General features: G+C 28.8%; 3 protein-coding genes across 3 annotated transcripts; 2 read left to right on the top strand and 1 right to left on the bottom strand.

Moving 5' to 3' along the window:
* Nucleotides 1-4,625: 4,625 nt before the first annotated feature.
* LOC130798606 (ethylene-response factor C3) lies at nucleotides 4,626-6,693 on the top strand. The gene has a single exon (XM_057661664.1). The coding sequence runs from the start codon at nucleotides 4,670-4,672 to the stop codon at nucleotides 5,393-5,395; it is 726 nt and encodes a 241-aa protein (XP_057517647.1). The 5' UTR covers nucleotides 4,626-4,669; the 3' UTR covers nucleotides 5,396-6,693.
* A 5,128-nt stretch (nucleotides 6,694-11,821) lies between these two features.
* On the top strand, nucleotides 11,822-15,992 carry LOC130798605 (probable inorganic phosphate transporter 1-7). The gene is made up of 3 exons (XM_057661663.1): nucleotides 11,822-11,953; nucleotides 13,989-14,634; nucleotides 14,745-15,992. Exons 2-3 carry the CDS (start codon nucleotides 14,057-14,059, stop codon nucleotides 15,745-15,747), a joined length of 1,581 nt encoding a protein of 526 aa, XP_057517646.1. The 5' UTR covers nucleotides 11,822-11,953; nucleotides 13,989-14,056; the 3' UTR covers nucleotides 15,748-15,992.
* Nucleotides 15,993-16,837: 845 nt separating this feature from the next.
* On the bottom strand, nucleotides 16,838-20,078 carry LOC130798604 (actin-depolymerizing factor). Its single transcript, XM_057661662.1, has 3 exons — nucleotides 19,894-20,078; nucleotides 18,109-18,374; nucleotides 16,838-17,250 (listed from the first exon to the last, which is right to left on the bottom strand). Exons 1-3 carry the CDS (start codon nucleotides 19,906-19,908, stop codon nucleotides 17,100-17,102), a joined length of 432 nt encoding a protein of 143 aa, XP_057517645.1. The 5' UTR covers nucleotides 19,909-20,078; the 3' UTR covers nucleotides 16,838-17,099.
* Nucleotides 20,079-21,034: the final 956 nt, after the last annotated feature.

Raw genomic sequence — 21,034 nt, 5'->3', positions numbered from 1 at the left:
AAATTTGTAAATTTTTAAAGATCAGGGGCAAATTCGTAATTTCATTAGGAGAGGGTGACGATAAAATGAAAAGGATGGCGACAAATAAGAATCGGGTTATTTTTACTTACTATATTATCTCCTTTTATTAGTTTTATAAAAAGTAAACACAAAACTGTTGCAATCATTTCCACGTTTTTCAAAGGTCACGTGACCCATCACTGGTGTGGGTCATGACACGAGTGACCAGAATCCCCATTCAATTTGTCTTGGCCCGTAAATCCATTGTATTTAGGCCTTCTATTTCCTTTTCTACTGTGTTACATCATCAACTCTAGGCTCTACGACATTGACGGAATTATGTTTTTCCTTTTTTTTTTTTTTCCCATTTTAAATAGTGGTCCGTTTAGCCATGAAAATGTTGTTACTTGTTAAATTAAAAATATAATTAGTGATGTTATTGAATATATTGTATTTTTTTTTTGTTTTAAGAGTTAATAAAACAATCTAAACTATTTTTTTTTAATACACAGATTGAAAAGTGGATAGCAATCAAATACTATTAATAAACAGAAAAGTTTTCCATCCTAATAACTAAAAAAACTCGTTATATTCATTAGCCAAATTACATTTAATTCATTCTAATGGAGAAAATTTTATAATAGACCATCTTATTATGAGACAGTTTCATATTAAAAACTCAAATTTAAAAATAAGTGTTTTTTCTAAATAGACGTTTTAGTTAATTTGATTTGAATATTTAACTCAATTAGGTCAATTTGGTGTGTGCTACAATCTAAAAACACTGGCTTTAAGTACTAAAACGGGAAGATTAGTGGAATTATGGCCCCTCCTTAAGTAGTAAAAATTATTGACTGATAGTTCTAAAGAAATACAACATGTAAAATATTGTATTCTTTGTTCCCTTTTAAAGAACTCCTTGTTTATAATTTTGTTTAATTTATGTTAAAGTATATATTATAAGCTGATCATTTCTAATTTACATGTACGTGTGGACTTAAGAGATCATGATTTCAATATTATTTTTATTATTGTCTCTGTGAAAAGTATGTATCACTTTTTTTTATTATCGCTTAACTCTTCTCCTTTCCACAATTTATCTAGTAATAAAAAAAATAAATTTAAAAAACTAACATAATCATTAGCTTAAATTTTTAGTTGGATTGGAAAGTCACATGACCGTCTCATTGTGATCGTAGTATAACATAACATGATGCTACAACCATTAGTTAAAAAAATAGAGTACATGACTTAATCGAAGAACATACCCTCTTTATATCTTGTGTTTTATATATTTTTGTACGTTATCTATAGCACTAATATAATTTATAATATTTTTAATTACACATAATCTGAAATTATAAAAAATTGACATAAATTAAAATTATTAAGTATCAAAAATTAAACTCAAAGCCAAATCTTGACCAAGTTTAATAGGGTCTTCAAACCTAAACCATTCCTCGTGTTGAGTTTTCGCCTATTCCTTAAACACATCTTTGATCTTTTAATACAAGTTGTTGGAGTTGATCTTTAGAGTTTATAGACTTCCTCATTCTATACATAAATTATTAAGTTTAGAGGGAGAAAGTATTTATGACTTCCTCAGTCAAAATATTTATTATATTTATTCAATGGTCAAAAAATATTTATGACAAGGCTAAAGCTAATGCCACTTACATTATTTTATTTTCTACTTATATTATACTAGGAGTACTATGCTATGCTTGGTTCACAAGCCTTGGCGATTTTACTCAATTTTATTCTTTGATGATTCTAGAAGCTTCTCCAAACGCTTTAAGGGAAATTTTATCTAATATTTTCGAGTTTTTGACTTTTTACGTGGTGGACAAATGTTTTTTATCTTTGTGGTGACTTTAAACTTTTAACTTTTCCAAAACATATCAATCCTTCTTAAAAGCACTTTTTCAAAAATTTAGTCGAAATGAATACTTAATTCAAAAAAAAATTAACTTCTTTTTACCACGTGAAAAAATTAAAAGCTTGGAATCACCATGCGGATCAAAAAAATTTATATACCACATGAAAAAGTCAAAAAATTAAGATTACGACATAAAATAAAAATTATATTTTCTAACTTTATTTTGAATTTGATGAAATACTTAGATTTTCAACTGTCTTTTGAGATTAGTTTTGTTATTAGATTGAAAATTTAAAGATTTACAATTTAAGATTTCTGACCATACATACTCTAATGAAAATATTTATACACCATTTCTAATAATTCAATAAAAATATTTAAGCAAATTGATCACAATAAAATTCAACGGAATAAGTTATTTTTTGAATATTAAAAAGGAATAACTATTAATCTACTTTGTTATATTAAAAGCTACTTTCACATTCGTACATAGAATTGGGAGCAACAAAAAGTTTTATTGGTTTGATTTGCTAGAAGTATAATTTTTGTTATGGGTTTGTCTCTTTATTTCTTCTATGTTTTATTTTTTAGTAACCTTAAATTCTAACTTTTAATTTAATCTCAAACTCAAATTTACTTTGTGTTTATTTATTTTTTTATAAAAAACTTTGTGTTCAGTAATCTTAAATGTCTCATTTGGTTTGGATATGTTTGTCAATGCACTTATACTATCCTTAATATCTCTAATTGTGCATAATTAAAAATTATAAAAACTTAATATTAATAAACCTTAAGTTGTGACGAATCAAAAAAGATTTCATTTGACTATGTTTTAACTTATAGATTAAGAATGAAATACAAATTGAGAGTGAATAATGAATAGCGTTCAAAAACCAAATAGGACGTTTAAAAAGAAATGGAGAAAGCATAAATCATTGTCTTTTTCTCTTGTTCTACTACTGCAAATTACTAAAATAATTTTTATAATAGTAAAAAGTCTAGTATAGATTTAGTCCAAACTATTTTAATGTTTAGCCATCTAATAATAACAAATATTTCTTAATAATTATATTTGATTGGACTTGTCCAGTAAAAATACTTACCATTTTATTATGTTTTAAAATTGGTGCAAACTAAAATATTACTTCCTTTGAATTTTAATAGTTGCTACACTTCTTGTAGCAACTACTGTTTCTATTTATTACAGTTCCTATGGATTTAATTATTTGTACATATTCTATTTATTCTATTAGTACGTTGCAGGTTTCTCTATTTTTGAAGACTTTTCTCGAGCCGAGAGACTCTTTGACTGCACTCTCCTCTATTGGTATGAGCTGTCGTCTTTCTTCCCTCCCCAGACCCTGACCATAGTTTTTATGAGTAGGATACATTGGGTATGATGATAATGATATAAAATTATACATTAAATAGCTGAAAAACCAGAAATACAATTAAAAAACGAGAGGAAATATAGAACGAAGTATACACTTTTATAGGACTTTCTCACAATCTATGTATTTTGACTATGAACAGTCTTGATCAAATACAACCGTGCACATATACGCCCATTGGAAATAATAATCACCAATTCCAAATTTCAGGTTAAACAAAACAAACATAAGATTATTTAATTAATCCCATTTATTAAAGCAAAAAATTACATCACCTTGAACGCTATCCTACCTTGACCACGCCGCCGGGCCAGTCCTTTGACTCACGTGCTTAACGACCCATTCCGGCCCTACACCAGAGTTGGTTTCATGTCAACACCTCACTAAGAAATACTCATCTTGTATGGTAGAATTAGAACCAGTTACAAATAAAATGAAAATCAAAAAAATTCTTAATCATTATCTTATTCAGTGTATTTCTCTTATACAGTATTATGATTAGAGTCTGAAGAAAGAATAAAAGCGACAACTTTTTTTGAGATAACGAAAAGCGACAATTTATACCCATAAAAAAGAATACGGTCAAAAAAATCTTTCGATTCGAGAAAGATCCAAAAGACCAAAATCCAGAAAAAATGAGTAAAAGTTGTTAATATATATATATATATATATATATATATATATATATATATATATATATATATATATATATATAATGAGAAAGTGAAAGATATTTAAGAATAAATAAATAAAATAAATTAAATATATGGATTAGAATTAAGAAAAAAGTGTAAATTGCAACTAAAAATAGAAATAAAATAAATTTTAGGGAATGAACTAAAAAAAAAGTAATTCTATGAAATTATAAATGTCCAAAATAGACTCGACGACCATATTTACCTAGCTTGTAATCGAAGTTGACTCTTACTCGACTTCAAAAAGAATTTAAAACTAATGTCAACACATGATTAGATTTCAAATTAAAGTGAAAAATCTAAGTCATAATCAACCCAATGACCCGAATGAATCCTATCTACCAAACAAAGCTATAGGATTAACAACAAATCAATCTAAATTTTTTTTAAAAAAAAAAACAATAGATCAATCTTCTACATAAAAAAATGTTTAGTTTTCTTATCATATTTCCATAGTTTTATACTATTTAATCTAGGACATCCTCCTTTGCCCATAATTCGGAATATGTCATCTTCATAGATTTCACATCATTGGAAATCTAGTAAACCCCTGTTTTGACATTATTATATAATTATTATTTTATTTTATTTCTAATGGATATTGTCATATTATTGGTTAAAAATTTTAATTACTATAAATAGAGTTGTAATGTGAACCAAAAATTTTCATTTAAATATTTTTCTTTTAACTTCCTAACACCAATATGAATACTTCCTTCTATTCATGTATGTCATTATACGAACCTCAAAACTACTGCTCCTACTACCACCACCCTCAAATGACTCCAGTGGAGTCGGAATCCTCCTTCTCCCCTGGATCATTAAACGAGTTACCTCAACTTCCGTTTAATATAAACGATTCTGATGAGATAGCTCTTTTTAACATGTTATCTGAACAAAATATGTATACGGAAAGCAGGGTCAAAACAGACCCTGCTTCCCCTGCATCAACTAACTCTTCTTCAACGTCCGAAAATACAGACAGTGGTAAGAAGAGTTATAGAGGGGTGAGGAGACGGCCGTGGGGGAAGTATGCCGCGGAAATCCGCGACTCAACTCGAAATGGCGTTCGAGTTTGGCTCGGAACTTTTGATAGTCCCGAAGCCGCCGCCTTAGCTTATGATCAGGCGGCGTTTGCGATGAGGGGGCCCACGGCTGTGCTTAACTTCCCTGTAGAAGTTGTAAGGGAATCATTAAAGGATATGAAGAGGGAAAATGGAGAAGAAGAAGACGAGGATGGAGTTTGTTCTGATTCCCCTGTAATTGCATTGAAAAAGAAGCATTTGATGAGGAAGAAATCAATGGGTGTAAATGGTAAAAAGAGGGAAAGAAAAGAAAAGAATGAAGGTTCTTCTTCTTCTTCAACAATGGTGGTTTTTGAAGATTTAGGTAATGATTATTTGGAACAATTATTATTAAGTTGTTCTTGATGGAAGAAAAGGAAAAACAGAGTACCTCTGTTTTGAAAACAGGGGATAAACAGAGTTTCAATTATGGATACTCTATTCCTTTATTCTTTAAAAACAGGGGAATGGGGGACAAACAGGGGAATGATTGATGATAAATAGTATTATTGAATTTTAGATTAATTTTAAAGTAAAGATAATTTATTAATATACTCATTATTATTTTAAATCTTAATATAAAACACAGATTATAACTTTTTTGTAAATATGGAGGGAAAACAAAGATGTGTAATGGTGTAAGGTGTAAGGTGTAAGGGGTGCTTTATTCAATAATGTAATTGTAGGTTTTTAGTGGCTTCATCCATTAAATTACTTATTTTTTAGATAAAGAATTATGCACTTTTAATTTTTAAATTTTGTTCCATAAGGATGTTTATGGGAATTAAAAATTTGAGATTTTTGTGATTGGAATAGTGATAAAATAGATAGTAAAAATATTATATTGATGTTTGATTTCTGGTTTAACACTAATTTTGGGTTTTTATTTTCTGTGTTATATCATTCAATAATGAGGATGAATATATATACAGGAGTACTACTTAGGTTTTCTTAAAATAACTGCTATATTAAATAACTGCTATACAAGTAACTGCTATATAAAATACATACTTGTTATAATCTAGCAATGTTAATTATAAATGGAGAACATGTAGAAATCACATAAATATAATAAAATGAAAATTGATTAAATAAATGTATGATTTCTTGTGGATTAATATTTTATAATCGATCGCTTTCTTTTTGTTTGCCCACTTTAAATAAATGAGATTTCATATCTCTAATCCGCACCATAAATGAAAAATTGTAAAAATTATATATTAAAAAATTTTCATCAAGACGAATCTAATAAGATCCCACGTGAATTATTTGATCACCAATATATACTTCAAAAATCTATTTAAATTTCTCTCTTCTAAAATGAAAAAACATAAAGTAAACAAACAAAAAACACATATAGAATATTGATTTTAATTGTAACTGGAAAACATATAAGAACTAGAAGAATAAGAAAATGAGATTTCAAAAACTGTAAGAACATTATTTTAAGATAAGGGTTAATTAAAACAATTGGATGCAAATATAAAAATATATTACAAGAATAATAATAATAAATAGAATAGTTTAAAATGTCAAATGAGAACATTATTTAGAAAGTAGTAACAGAAGGTGTATGAATTATTTTTTGACGAGATATAAATGAGGTGCCAAAATATTTCCAAATTCCAAGTAAAATGTAAATATTTTATTATGTTTTGATTCCTCTATCATTCCAAACGTGCATGTAAATTAAAAATAAAAAAAAAAAACTAATGAATTTTCAAATTATTGTGAGAATATCACAATGTTTAAATGTCGATATCTTGTTTCCAAATAATAATGCTAAATCTTAATGCTTTATCAACCAATTTTATTCGCGTGTTGTACTTTTGTTATTTCCAAATAATTCAACTATGTTATGATATTCCTATTTATTCTCCATAATTTATTAATATTATTCATTAATCAGTTTCAATATGAATTTTATTCTTATTCTCATTGTAAATGTAAAATTAATCACAAAGAAAAACATATGTAAAATTAATTGCGTTTTATATTAACCGAATCACAAATAGTTAAATTGGCATAGTCATACTTATAGTTAATTATCATACTTATCAATTCATTAATTTTGTTGGAAAATAAGATGTGGATTGAAAAAGATAACGGATGATCGATATTCATATTCCCTCTTAAGAGAGAACAAAAAGGAATGTCGTTAATTATACCTCAAATTGATTACTTAGAATCTTAAATTCATCAATTAGAAAAATAAGCTAATTATATGGGCTCGTCTTATAATGAAACAATCTTATACAAGATTTTTGTTGTATTTTGAATGCTAAAATTAACACTATTGATATTTAAACACTCAATTTTCAAATTTTGTACATAATTGTTTTATGAGACAGTCTCACTGAGAGACACATCTCTCACATGAGATAAACAGTTCCTTATTTTGTACATATTTAAACAGTCTCACTATGAGAATATGAGTTCCTTATTTGAGATCATATGAACGATTTCATCAAAAAAAATCTCTCATAAAAATAACTTAATTTTTAGTATTTATATTTATGTGAACTTGTTTCACTATGAAAGGTCTTTCGGAGTTGCTCAATTTATTAATCTGTCACAAATAAAATTGAAAACGTTTATGACCCAGTTACTATACTAGTCCTTGCAACCTCTTTTGCATCTTGCATTGGGTCATGGCCCATCGTTGGGTATTATATACTTTGCTTTCATCAGTTTTAGATTTATGGAAAATTATTAATGGTATCATTAAATTTTTGCACTTTATGAATGACATTTTTAAGTTTTTTTGATTATCAATGGTATTCTCGTGTTATTGAGCGTCTTACAATCGTAATCTTTTCTAATTTTTTTCGTCCAAAATCATCAAAAACCATTAACCTTTTTCTTTTTCTTTTATTTTTTTTAATGTTTTAAATTGAAAAATAAAAGAAAAAGAAAAAGTTAGTGGTTTTGGACAATTTTGGATGGAAAAATTAGAAAAGGTTACGGTTGTAAAACGCTCAAATACACGAGGGTACCATTGATATTCGAAAAAACATAAGGGTACCATTCGTAAAGTTGCAAAAACTTAGAGGTACCATTGATAATTTTCCTACATTTATTTACATTAGTAACTAAGATTCTTTAATTGTTTACTTTAAAGTTATAACTTATAAATGATCACTTTAAGATTATTAAAATTTGTATTATTTATGATTAATTAAAAATTAGTATTATTAAAGGGAAAAAGTAAAAATTTTCTAGTAAATATCAATTGGAGAGCAAATAACACTTTTCAAAAAAAATCTTAAATTTAATTTTCACCTTGTTATTCACTCCCTTATCTCAGCCAATTGCTAGCTACAATTAAAAAATAATAATTTTCTTTTCAACTTTTTGTAGTTACCCACTAAGTCTAAATGATAAAATCTTTAATATATTTCGTTTGGAAAGTTCAAGATACTATTATGTGAGTGACATATTCCAAGATTATTATAGCTATTATTTAATTAGATAATTAAAGTAAATTTATTATTTTTGTAAAATAAAAATACTTATAAAATAAATCTACTTTTGTTTGTAGCCCTTGAGTTTGGGTCTAATGATACGAGTAGTCCACAATAACTTATGGGAGGCACATGTTAGTGTTAGATTAAACGTTTCTTTTCTATATGAAAGGAAAGCCATAAATTAAACACAAGTGGTTTCAATTTCAATCGATCAAGTCTTGTATCTCAAACATTTATCAATAAATAGCCCACTAATTAAAAGACATCACTCCATCAATAACACCCCATTAAAAAAATTAAATTATTAATTATTTTTATTTTTGTGTTATCCTTAATAAACAATCTCAAAGGACATATAAATAGTTCTTTAAATTGGTCTATTTAGCAAATTACGTGGATAAATTATAAGAAATAAAACACCCTTTAATGAAACCATATACTTCTAAAAAACCAAATACAAAAAGAATACTTCTTTAAGAAACTTTCTTTGTACGATTAAAATAATAAACGCATATGAATAATAAGAGGGAATATAAGGTTGAAACAATGAATATATATTTTTTTTTTGCGCCAAAATTATTTTAATAGTTGAAGACTTTTCATTTACACTAGTATACTAGTAGTTGAAGGTTTTTCGTTGCACACTTAAGTATAATTAAGGAGAATTATTACAAAATATGAGTTACAAATAATTATTCGAACACAAATTCTTGTGAAAGACGATTTTTTTGAGATACCATCCCTAATTTGATGAACCTATTATTATTTTTTAATTTAATTAAACTTTAATACGTTGAATTTGATATCTCAAGAGACCAACTGTTATTCTAATAATTGAAGGCCTTCCGTGTCAAATAAAAAAATATCAACTATATTCTCTCCTACAATATTCCCAAGTTATCATAATTAGTTCCAGCAAACCTTTTGCAACAACAGATTCTATGCGCTTGACAAAGAAGAAAACTCGGAGCAACATTATATTAGCTTTAAGAAATATTCCTAATTTAGATGTTCTACTTAATTACTCCTCCTTTTAAATTCATAACTATTACGAACTTGATTCACACTATTTAGGATTTTAAGTATTATGAAGTATATAACTAGATTCATAATTATTTGAGAATTTCTTTTATGAACTTGATCCACACTATTTTAACTTGCATTAATCTTAAAAGGTATTAAAATGTAAATATTTTTACTTGACAAGTACAATCAGTGGCGGATCCAGAACTCAGTTTCAGTGAGAGCACGATCGGTATAGAAATAATTCATTATAAATATTTCAAAAGTACCTAAATTTTAAAGATTTATCAAAAATAATAGTAGTATAATATTTTAGATTCAATATTATCAATTACAAAGATGCCCTATACTTTTATAATAAATGTATTTATGTTTGAAATGTATATATTTTAGACTCAAAAATAATAGGAGTAGTATAATATTTTGGATTCAATATTATCAATTACAAAGATGCCCTATACTTTTATAATAAATGTATTTATGTTTGAAATGTATATATTTTAGACTCAAAAATAATAGGAGTAGTATAATATTTTAGATTCAATATTATCAATATGTCATGTAATATTTTCACACCCAATAATATTTTTCCATTTGTTATGCTTCTTTAGAAGATGACATTTGAAATTTTCCAACACTTTTATAGTATTGTATGATATTTGCTATTGTAAAGGTGATAGACACTGAACACTAAAATAATAATATAGATCAAATCTATACAAAACTTTTAGTAATTACTTTTGTAAAATAAGGTACCTCATTAATAATTGGAATAATAATTTCTTAAAAGTTATGTAGGTTAATAGAAAACTTTTAGCTATTATTTTGAAGTCAAATTATAAATGCGCATTGAAACAATTTTTTTAATATTTAAAACTTCAATTTTCAAGTTCATGATTTTGAGTGAATTTATTTGACTTGTACATAACTTGGCCAATGGCCTTTATAGTGCTTCTTCAAAATTAATTTGTTACTGATAAATGTAACAGGTACCAGCAAAGTTGTAATATTTTTTTGGTTTTTTCTAAGCTATGTCGTTGTCGCATAGGTTAAGAGCATTAAATTTTTTTGTGAATTTATTTTATTTTCTTAAATATTTTCTTGGGAATAATGATTTTATATATACATTAATTAAAGTAAGTAAAAAAAATTAAATAAGAAAATCCTTAAATAAAATTGGTAAATAAAAATAATTAATATTTCATTAACCTATGCCTTGTGGCATAGGTTAGACAAGCTTTATTTTTTTTAAAAAAAAGAAGCAATGTTGTAATTTGTATACCCAATTGGTTATTTTAGATTCTACTAATGGTTTTTTTTTTCCGTTCTATTTTGAGTTGTTTGAAGGGAAATTAAATTATATTTTATTTTTCCTCCATTAGAGAATTAATATAGATGAAGTCTATCTTTTATTGTATCATTAATTCGATCAAATCAGCTCTTATAAAATTAGATCCTTTACCAGTTTAATACGGTAAATTTGGCTCTAAATCCATCTTTTTAGATATGTGAATTAGTAGTAAATTTTGGATCCAAAATTAAAAAGTGATTTTAAATCTATGTACTCGACTTATTAACATCTCTAATTTTTTAAGGGTTATATTTAAGGAGTGAGAATGAAAATATACAATATTAGTGACACCAACTAATTAATGTGTAATTAGATAATTAATTTTCAAGTTAACATAATTTAAGAGTAATTATATCATTTAGTGATAAAAACTTATAATGAAAATTTTCATGAAAATAAACTTTATCATCATACATCTAATTTTCTTCCAAACCAATTTCATGGATTATCATATAATGACTCATATATATCAATTATGGATAGTATAGTGATTGAGGGTTTTGGCTTTCGATCTTTATAAAGATTTGATTTTCATCACCTATAAGAAAAAATAATTCTCTTTCTCAATTATTCATAGGAATGATCTCTAACCTACACAAATAAATAAAAATCATAATTAATTTCACTTAGTAATTATCAATTAAAAAAAAATATCACTCCAAATATAGTAAACCTATAGCAAATAAAATCTAAATTAGGTGAATTAATGTGAAGAGATGAATGAGGGAATAAGAGGTGGACAGCGAAAAGTGTAATTAGGTTGACTATGAAAAATTAAGGAAGAAAGGAATATCCTGAGACTCTAAGTAAAAGATACCTTCTTCTTTTTAAGTAAAAATTCATTTAATCTTATTAATTTTGCCTTTTTTTCCTCCTTTTTTTTCACTCTTACAACTATATAAATACCCCTTATTTCTTTTATGTAATTGTATTGTCACATTCTCACATCTCTTAATTTCTCTAAAAAAAAGTTTAAAAAAAAAACCATAACAAGACAACTCATTACTTTAAAATCTATCTAGTCATTTTCTCATCATTTTGTTAGTCTATTTGGGCACCTTCAACAACCAAAATCTCAAATTTGTAAGTATTTTTGTACATTTTGATATTTATTTTTCGCTTTTTAATGCATCAACAATCATCAAGGATGATTATTTACGACAGTTTAATCGTAAAATCGTTTTAAATTGGAATAAATAATGTCATAAAAAAGATTGATCTATTTTATATTATGAACTTGTTATGACATTATTTAGCCTAATTTAATTTATTGCATGTTATTTATCTATTGTGTTTATCTGAATATATGAGTTAACTTTATTATAAAGTCAAATTATAATACGAAAGTTTTCATTTGTCATTACTTGAATTATTGTCAAGTGACATGTTTCCCATTTTATGGGGTTTACTTATTCAATTAAAAATTCTATTGAACAAAGTTTTGCTAATAATAGTACTAGTGGTTTTGCTTTCATTTGGAGACTGTTTTAATCGATGATATATTTAGCTTTATATTAACCTAGATACTTTTATTGCTTTTAAAAATAACAAATTTTACTCTATTTTAATCATTATACTATATATTTTTAGAATACATGAGAGAAAAAAATATATTTTTATTTGGAGGTAGGTTAGAAAATCTTTAAAAATAAAAAATAAAATTAATTATTTTGTAAGTTGTGATCACAATTAATCCCTTAACTAGTAGGCTAGCATATGATTTACTAAAAGAATATGTACTTGATAGTTCATGCAACAATTGGATTTTTCTGATATTCATCATTTAAATAAAAAGATATCGTATTGATCTATAAATTTTTTGTATTGTGTGCATGCATGTACCTTTTTAATTTAAGTTATAATGATACTTCTCATGGTTCACACTTCACAATGTTAAATGTATTTTTAATCTTCTTTGTTAACTATGTAATTATGATCTTAATTATGGTTATTAAGTAGCCATAATTAAAAAATATGATTCTATAATAAGAAATAATTTGTTCTAATTGAGGAGACAAATGTCATGAAGTAAAATTCTTTCACAACATAACATAATACTCCATCATTTAGAGTAAATTTACTAAATATGTAATTTGTAAAGTAGAAAATCATTTGAATTTACATACCGAAGGACGATATATCAAAATAATGAGAGGAATATTAAATTATTTTTGTGAATATTAAATTTTTTTATAAAAATTTACTCAGCATTTTTCATAAGAAATCTAATATGCTCAAAGATATCTTTAAAAAATAATAAGAAAAATCTAAATTATTTCTTAAACCCATTAAAATTTCATAATCGGAATGATATGTGGCAATTTGGTTCCTTGGTAACACAAAAACTTAGAAGGAAGTAGATGAGCTTTTGATCGATTATTCTTACACAAGTACATGAACTTTATGAGGTTTTAGATTTATGAATTGGTTATCCAACCTTTTCTAGAAGACTCATGGCTTTTCTTTCTTTCAAAAAAATATAAATATTCCATATCTTTATATAAAGGAGTGGTGTAAAGAAGTCTATGTTACAATCAACTTTAGAATTTTACATGGTAGGATTATATTGTGACATATGAAATGTATCAAATATTATATTCTTCTTGTTGGTTATTTCATTTATTTAATTCACTTAAATAATTAGAGTAAAAATTTCCCATGGAAAATTAATTCATTATCAAAATGACATTTCATATTGTCGTCATTTCATCTTGGCTTATAGTTTTAATTAATGGTTATTATTCACCTAGACAGTAAATCCATTCTCTATTAATAAATTTTACTATACTTTTATAAATAAAAGAAAATTATAAAGTGACAGAAAAAATCTACTATTCTTAGTATTTATAATGTATTTACGGCTTCAAATACCTTACATGCAAAAAAAAGTTAAACTACAACATTTTACTACCCTTTATAGTAATAACAAAATAATAATTTGCAATTGACTTTAATTTGATAATTACATCATACGCAACTTCACATAAATAAGAAATTTTTTTACATGCAAATTCGTATTATATACTCGTGCATGCTTGTTTATTTAAATGTGATGGGGTTAGGATATTTTGCAATTTTGCAACTAACATATATTGTTTATTTTTTTGACATGGAACAGGAGAACACAAAATAAAAGAGATTATTTGAACAAAGACGTATTATAAGCGTTACAGTTGTATTAGTCTCATGGCCAAGGATCAACTAAATGTTTTAAATGCCTTAGATGTGGCAAAGACACAATGGTACCATTTCACGGCCATTGTCATAGCAGGAATGGGTTTCTTTACCGATGCCTATGATTTATTTTGTATATCCTTGGTGACAAAGCTCTTAGGCCGAATTTATTTTCATGTGCCCGGCTCACAAAAGCCGGGCACATTACCTCCTAGCTTCTCTTCGGCTATCAATGGGGTAGCCTTGGTGGGAACGCTAGCAGGGCAACTCTTCTTTGGCTGGCTCGGTGATAAGTTGGGCCGAAAAAAAGTTTATGGATTGACGCTTATGCTCATGTGCTTTAGCTCTGTGGCCTCGGGCCTTTCCTTCGGTAGTAGCCCAAAGTCTGTGATAATAACTCTTTGCTTCTTTCGATTTTGGCTTGGATTTGGAATCGGTGGGGACTACCCTCTGTCCGCCACCATCATGTCCGAGTATGCTAATAAAAAGACTCGTGGGGCATTTATCGCGGCTGTCTTTGCTATGCAAGGGATCGGAATCCTTGGTGGTGGTTTATTTGCTATTATGATATCTGCTGCATTTGACGCTAGGTATGTATTTTTATATTCTAAAAACATTAAGTGGCTTACATTTTGGCGGGATTTGAGTGTCAGATGTATTATTAACTACATCGAGTCTAATACAATTTGTTATGTCCTAGGTTTCCGGCACCATCATACGAAGAGGACCCATTAAGATCAACAATTCCGCAAGCAGATTATGTTTGGAGGATCATACTGATGGTAGGTGCTCTTCCGGCTGCTTTGACTTACTATTGGCGTATGAAGATGCCTGAGACTGCAAGGTACACCGCATTGGTAGCAAAGAATGCCAAACAAGCAGCTAATGATATGGGAAAGGTCTTACAATGTGAGTTTAAAGACGAGCAAAATAAGGTAGAAAAGTTGGCCGCAGGAAATACTTGGGGTTTATTCTCTAAGGAGTTTGTTAGCCGTCATGGGCTACACTTGCTCGGTACTGCGAGCACTTGGTTCTTGCTCGACATCGCATTCTATAGTCAAAATCTTTTTCAGAAGGATATATTTAGCGCGGTGGGGTGGATCCCTGCTGCTAAATCAATGAACGCGATCCAAGAAGTGTACAAGATTGCTCGAGCACAAACTTTGATCGCGGTATGTAGCACTGTCCCAGGGTATTGGTTTACCGTATTCCTTATTGATCGAATAGGGCGATTTACCATCCAAATATTAGGTTTTGCGATGATGACGATATTCATGTTTGCGCTTGCTATCCCATACCATCATTGGACACATCCACATAATCGGATTGGATTTGTGGTCATGTATGCTTTAACCTTCTTTTTTGCCAACTTTGGTCCTAATGCGACCACGTTTGTGGTCCCCGCGGAAATCTTCCCTGCACGACTGAGATCCACTTGTCATGGAATATCAGCTGCAGCAGGAAAGGCGGGTGCTATAATTGGCGCGTTTGGGTTTTTATACTTGGCTCAAAACACCGATCCTAAAAAAACAGATCAAGGTTACCCTCCGGGTATTGGAGTGAAAAACTCGCTTATTGTTCTTGGTGTCATCAATTTGTTAGGGTTGTTCTTTACATTCTTAGTTCCAGAGGCAAAAGGGAAATCTTTAGAAGATATTTCACAGGAAAATGATGAAGATCAGCAAGTGGAATCATCCGTTTAAGACCTTTTATTTATTTATTGGAACTTTTTCTAGTTGTATTTTAGTTTTTTTTTTTCCTATGTCCACAGAAGTGTAACTTTAGTACTATGTTTTTGTGTTGGGTGTGCCAGTTTTCCTAAATTGTGTTGTATGGTTATGTGGATTGTGAAAGAATTTACTAATTATGTAATGATCTTCATAATTTTAATCTCAGGCTGCACAAAGGTGCTTCTAATTGTTACATTGGATTAATGTTTATGTCAAACATTGTGATTTAACAAAACAAATCTCAAATGATCATTTCACTCACTGCTAAGTGATACTCTCTCTGTCCTAATAGATTTGAAGCAAAGAGAAATTATAAGGCTTTTAAGAAATTTGTAATAAATGAAGAGAGAAAAAAAATTATGTGGATGAAATTAAGAGAGTTATGGATAAGATTAAAAGTAAGTGATGAGTCATTGTCCAAAAAAAGAAATAATGCAAAATTAGTGGGACATACCAAAATGAAAATTAATGCTAAATGAATGAGATAGAGAGAGTAAATTGGAAGGACATATTGTCAAAAAATGCGTCAGTCACATTTGGGGTGGATATCGCTTATGTCATTAAGTGAATCCCTCCTCAAATTTGACTTAGTTTGCCATGTTTTGGTCCAACACATTAGACTGAGAACTCGGTAACTTTTACTTTCGAAATCAGATCAAATCCAAGACTAGGATGATGGTTGTATAGATACAACGCTAAGTCGCAAACTATAATCAAACTAGACCCTTAGTAATACTTTATCTGTTATTTTCATTTTGCACTACTTTTAATTTTAATTTGTCATATAGATTTTGCTTCCTTTTCTTTTTTGATAATGGTCTCACTCTCATTCTTTTATTCTCCACAAACTTACACTCTTTTTGCATCTTAACCACTCATTTCTATCATTTATTTGATTTTATTATCATTCTCAAACCCAATTTCCTTCTCACTAAATTTGAACTACTTTGCACAAAATGAGAGGAACACAATAAGTATAACCATACAAACCTATAAATATATAAGCAGTAGTATCGAAGTAAAGCAGCGAAGGTGTAATAACTTTAGACTCTCACTCCCAAACTTATGCATAAAACATCTGAATTGATAGCATTTTTAATTTCCAACTTCCAAGAATCAGAACATTATAATTGGTATTAAGCTTACAATTTGGTAATCCTGTCTTAGACCCATATAATCTGACAAGCAACATGGGGTAAATAGCTAGTGGTACACTTTTATCATGTAACAACCCATGAGCTTCAATTCAAATGTCAGACCTTCTGTAATTGATCTGTTCTTCCATCTTACAAAGAATCATCATCTCTGTATTGAGATCAAAATAATTAATGTGCACGCTCTTTCAGAACTTCGAGATCCAATTCAGACGGGTCAGTCGCCTGAATTTCATAATGGACACCGTCAAGCTCATGCTTGAAATTCTCCTTTGATGTGGCATACAGCATCTTGGCCCGTATACGAGAGGTTGAAGGAGCCCTACAAGTCGATAAAAAATACAATGATTATTTGACGAAAATTTTCTATTGGACCTGGAATCGGAGATAAGAGACTCTGCTGCCAGAAAACCTTATAACAAAGGTTGATCACGAGCAAAGTCCACAAATGCAATGCCATAGAGATCACAATGACGGGTGTTCAACAGGCCCGGACAGCCCTTATCCGGCCCGTTTTAAGAACGGTTTATAAGGGCCAGGTTAAAAATGGCCGGGCTGAAAACGGGCTTTACTAAAATTAAAATGAAGTGGGCGATTAAAGCGCTTTAATAAGGGCCGAAAAAGAGCCCTTTTAAATAGCATAATTAATAAATAATATAAATATTATAAATGACAAAGTCGATTATTAACTTTTCTAAAATTTAATTAATATAAATCATAACTTAATTATAATAAATTAATCAATGGAGAGTATAATAATTTTAAGAAATAAAATCAGGCGTGATCTGCTTTCAAAGCGTGACCCATGTAAAGTCCATATTAAGTTTAGAGGGCCCTTGCCCCTTATCCAATCTGGCCCATTTTTGCTTAAGCCAAGCCCAACTCGGCCTATTGAACACCTATAATCACAATGCATACGAATTGATCATACCCATGTCCAAGTGTCTAGAATTCGACACGTGTACTTTAGCCTTTAGGTAAAATGAAGAATGCGGCTAACAAAGATTTGGACTTTTGACAGTACAAAACATCCACAGAGCACATAAGTTTTCGTGTACAAAAATCAGTTTTGATCGGTAACAATCACTTCAGTTCCATAAAAGTCGGTCTAAGAGAACTGATCATACAAAAATCAGATAGTCAAATGAGGGGTTGCAATTGAGAGGGGAAAAGAGCTAACCATGCAAAGAAGAAAATTTTGCTCTTCTGGCAGTTGTCGGATGTCACAAAATCGAAATCATAGACTGCATATCGACAGTCGTTGTCTGGTAAAGCAGCCAGAAAATCATCATAGCTCTCAGCTGGAGAGCCAGTCTTCTCGACGATAACCTCTCTTTTCTTCTCGTCGATCTTGAATATCACATAACGATGTTCCTTCTTCCTCTTTAATTCCAGAAATGAATTTTTGCTGTGGTCTGCGATAGACAATCCTGACATAGAGTTGGACTGCAAATACGAAATATGATTAGACTTTCTCGAACCTTATCCCCTTAAGAAAACTTAACTCAATCCAGCAGATGCGGAAATTTTCAGCCTCGATAACAAGGTGGCCTACACGGGCTACACCAGCTAAACGCTGAATGAATTCACGACTACCTTCAACAACACGGTATCACCCCATGTCCACAAGAAAATCAAATTATAAGAGTAGCATCTTAAAAGTTTAATTGAAACCATAATAAACCTCATAAATCATAATCATGAACAAGCACGAAACCAAATCAAAGGGACAATACATCAATAAAAATTTCATGCATTTTTCTTGTAAATTTTCTTCGGTTAAATACCACAATTAACATAGAAAAAGAGCTTCATGCATGAAAATTAACAATTTAATTATGAAAGTAGCAGAACAAGTTGAACCAAATCGAAGTGTCAACGTTAGAGTATATAACACATCCCAGGAGTCTCAACCATCAGCTTAAGCTTTTGGTTGAGTTGGTTCCTTGAAAGTCAAAGTGCTCGAGTGTCAAGGGGTCTGACATGGGTACTTGAGGTAAAGTGAAGGCTCGGTTTACAATTCAAGTGGTTTGTCACCAATAACAAAATATCTGCTATTAACTTGGATTTTCCGATCCTCAAGCAGACAATAGTGACTTATGAAACATCACAAGCAAATCCTACTTGAGTAATATTTCTGCAAGAACCATAAAAACAAAGTATGAAGCTAAAGTCCATGCCTCTCATATCATTAAAAAATTCATGATTTAAGTCATGATCAAACACCTTCAAGTAAGAACAGCAAGGTGAATTGAATGACATACAAAGTGTCCGTTTGCATAAGACCCATCAACAAGGGCCACATATATTAGTTTACATTTTTTTTCTGCTTTATTTTAATAGCTCAAAATTTCAAAAAAGAAATGTAATATAAAAAGAGGCCTTAAAATTACTCCTATTATGTACTTCTATATTTACTCAGCCAAGAAATTAAATTATATTTAAAATTGAGATCAGTGAACAAAAGGTGAAAGGAGCCATCTTTACTGCCCCAAAGGCAGAGACAAATTCTACGAAGAACCGTGCAATTTCAAAATTTATAATATTTTTCTATCAAACTTTTTGAACATGCTCGTAACCTCTGCTGACTGCACTAGTGGAGACCAGCTCAAATGCCATGAAAGTGAAAGAAATAGAATGGTAATTCTATAAATTATTAAGAGTAACAAAAAACATTAATTGGGATAATAGCAAATATTTACCTTTTTTATCGGGGGGTTGAGGATCATGTATCATATAGAACAATTAAATAATCAAAGTTCATATCTTTTACATAAATACATAGTGGTGAATGTAAAGGTGTAATCATGATCTATTCAATTCAACACAACAAAAAATATTGATCATCAAATTCAAAAAGCATACAACTTTGCTTAGAAACATAAAACATTAAGATACACCCATGTAAATAAACTAAATATTTGCAGAAATGAATTAGAAAATAAGAACATTAAGAAAAATATACCCTTTTGAAAGACATGGTTGATGAACTCCTTTTGCTTCAAGGGTTTGTCCAAATAAAGTAACTAAAGCTATAAATTTAGAGAGATGAGGGGAAGAAAATAAGATAGATAGATGGGTATTTAAGAATTGGAATAAACTGGAGGGAAATGGTATGTATAGAAAAAAAAATACTCCGTAAAAATTAGGGATTTTATAAAGGGGCTGTTGTCTGATCTGCCCAAATACTTATTTGAGGAAAAAAGGTGCGGGTAGTTTTTTTTATTATTATTTATTCCCAAATTCAAGTGAGAGACGGTTTTTTTTAAACCTTCTCTAATTGGGTCGACTTAGTATGCATTAAGGATACGGGCATACGGTAATTAAGCATTAAGGATAATGTAAGTAGACATTAAGAGTACGGTAAATGGACATTAATCTTTAATTGGTTGGACTTGAGATACGTCTCTCAAAGAAATGGTCTCTGATCTTAAAAGACTAGCTTTATATATATATATATATATATATATATATATATATATATATATATATATATATATATATATATATATATATATATATATATATATACTCCCTCTTATTCATAGAGAATGGTACATTTTCTTATTGAGCCAATTCACTGAAAATGTCTCTTTTTATTTTTATCATTCTTTTCACCCTTTTATCCTTACTACAATAATACAATAACACATAAATAGCAATACCCTTTATGGAAAAAGAGTATTCCACTCACTTTTAAGTGGTCCTCCAACCCTTCTTGATTTTGGTACAAAATCCAAATATTTCATTCTCTATGAATAGGAGGGAGTATAATACTTTTAATATATAATATTATAATAATGTACTTGGAAATTTTATTTGAGAATTTTTATTTTTAATTTAGATCAACGAAATGTTTGGAGTAATATATATTTAAGGAAAATTTAAGTTATTGTTTAAAAATATACTTTTTTTCTCAAATTACTTGTACATAATTTTTTAGTGTTTCAAATTAATAGTAACATCTTAAAACACCTACATCACGCATTCTAATTCAATTAGTCTAATTTTAATGTAATTAAAATAGTATCAATTTTTAAGTTTCTTTATTTGAACCTTGATCTCCAAAGTGCAAGTTTAAAACGGAGAAAGTATATAATTTAATA

Source organism: Amaranthus tricolor, chromosome 13, assembly GCF_026212465.1.
Source record: "Amaranthus tricolor cultivar Red isolate AtriRed21 chromosome 13, ASM2621246v1, whole genome shotgun sequence".
NCBI classification, from domain to species: Eukaryota; Viridiplantae; Streptophyta; class Magnoliopsida; order Caryophyllales; family Amaranthaceae; genus Amaranthus; species Amaranthus tricolor.
This window is presented reverse-complemented; position numbering and strand designations above follow the sequence as displayed.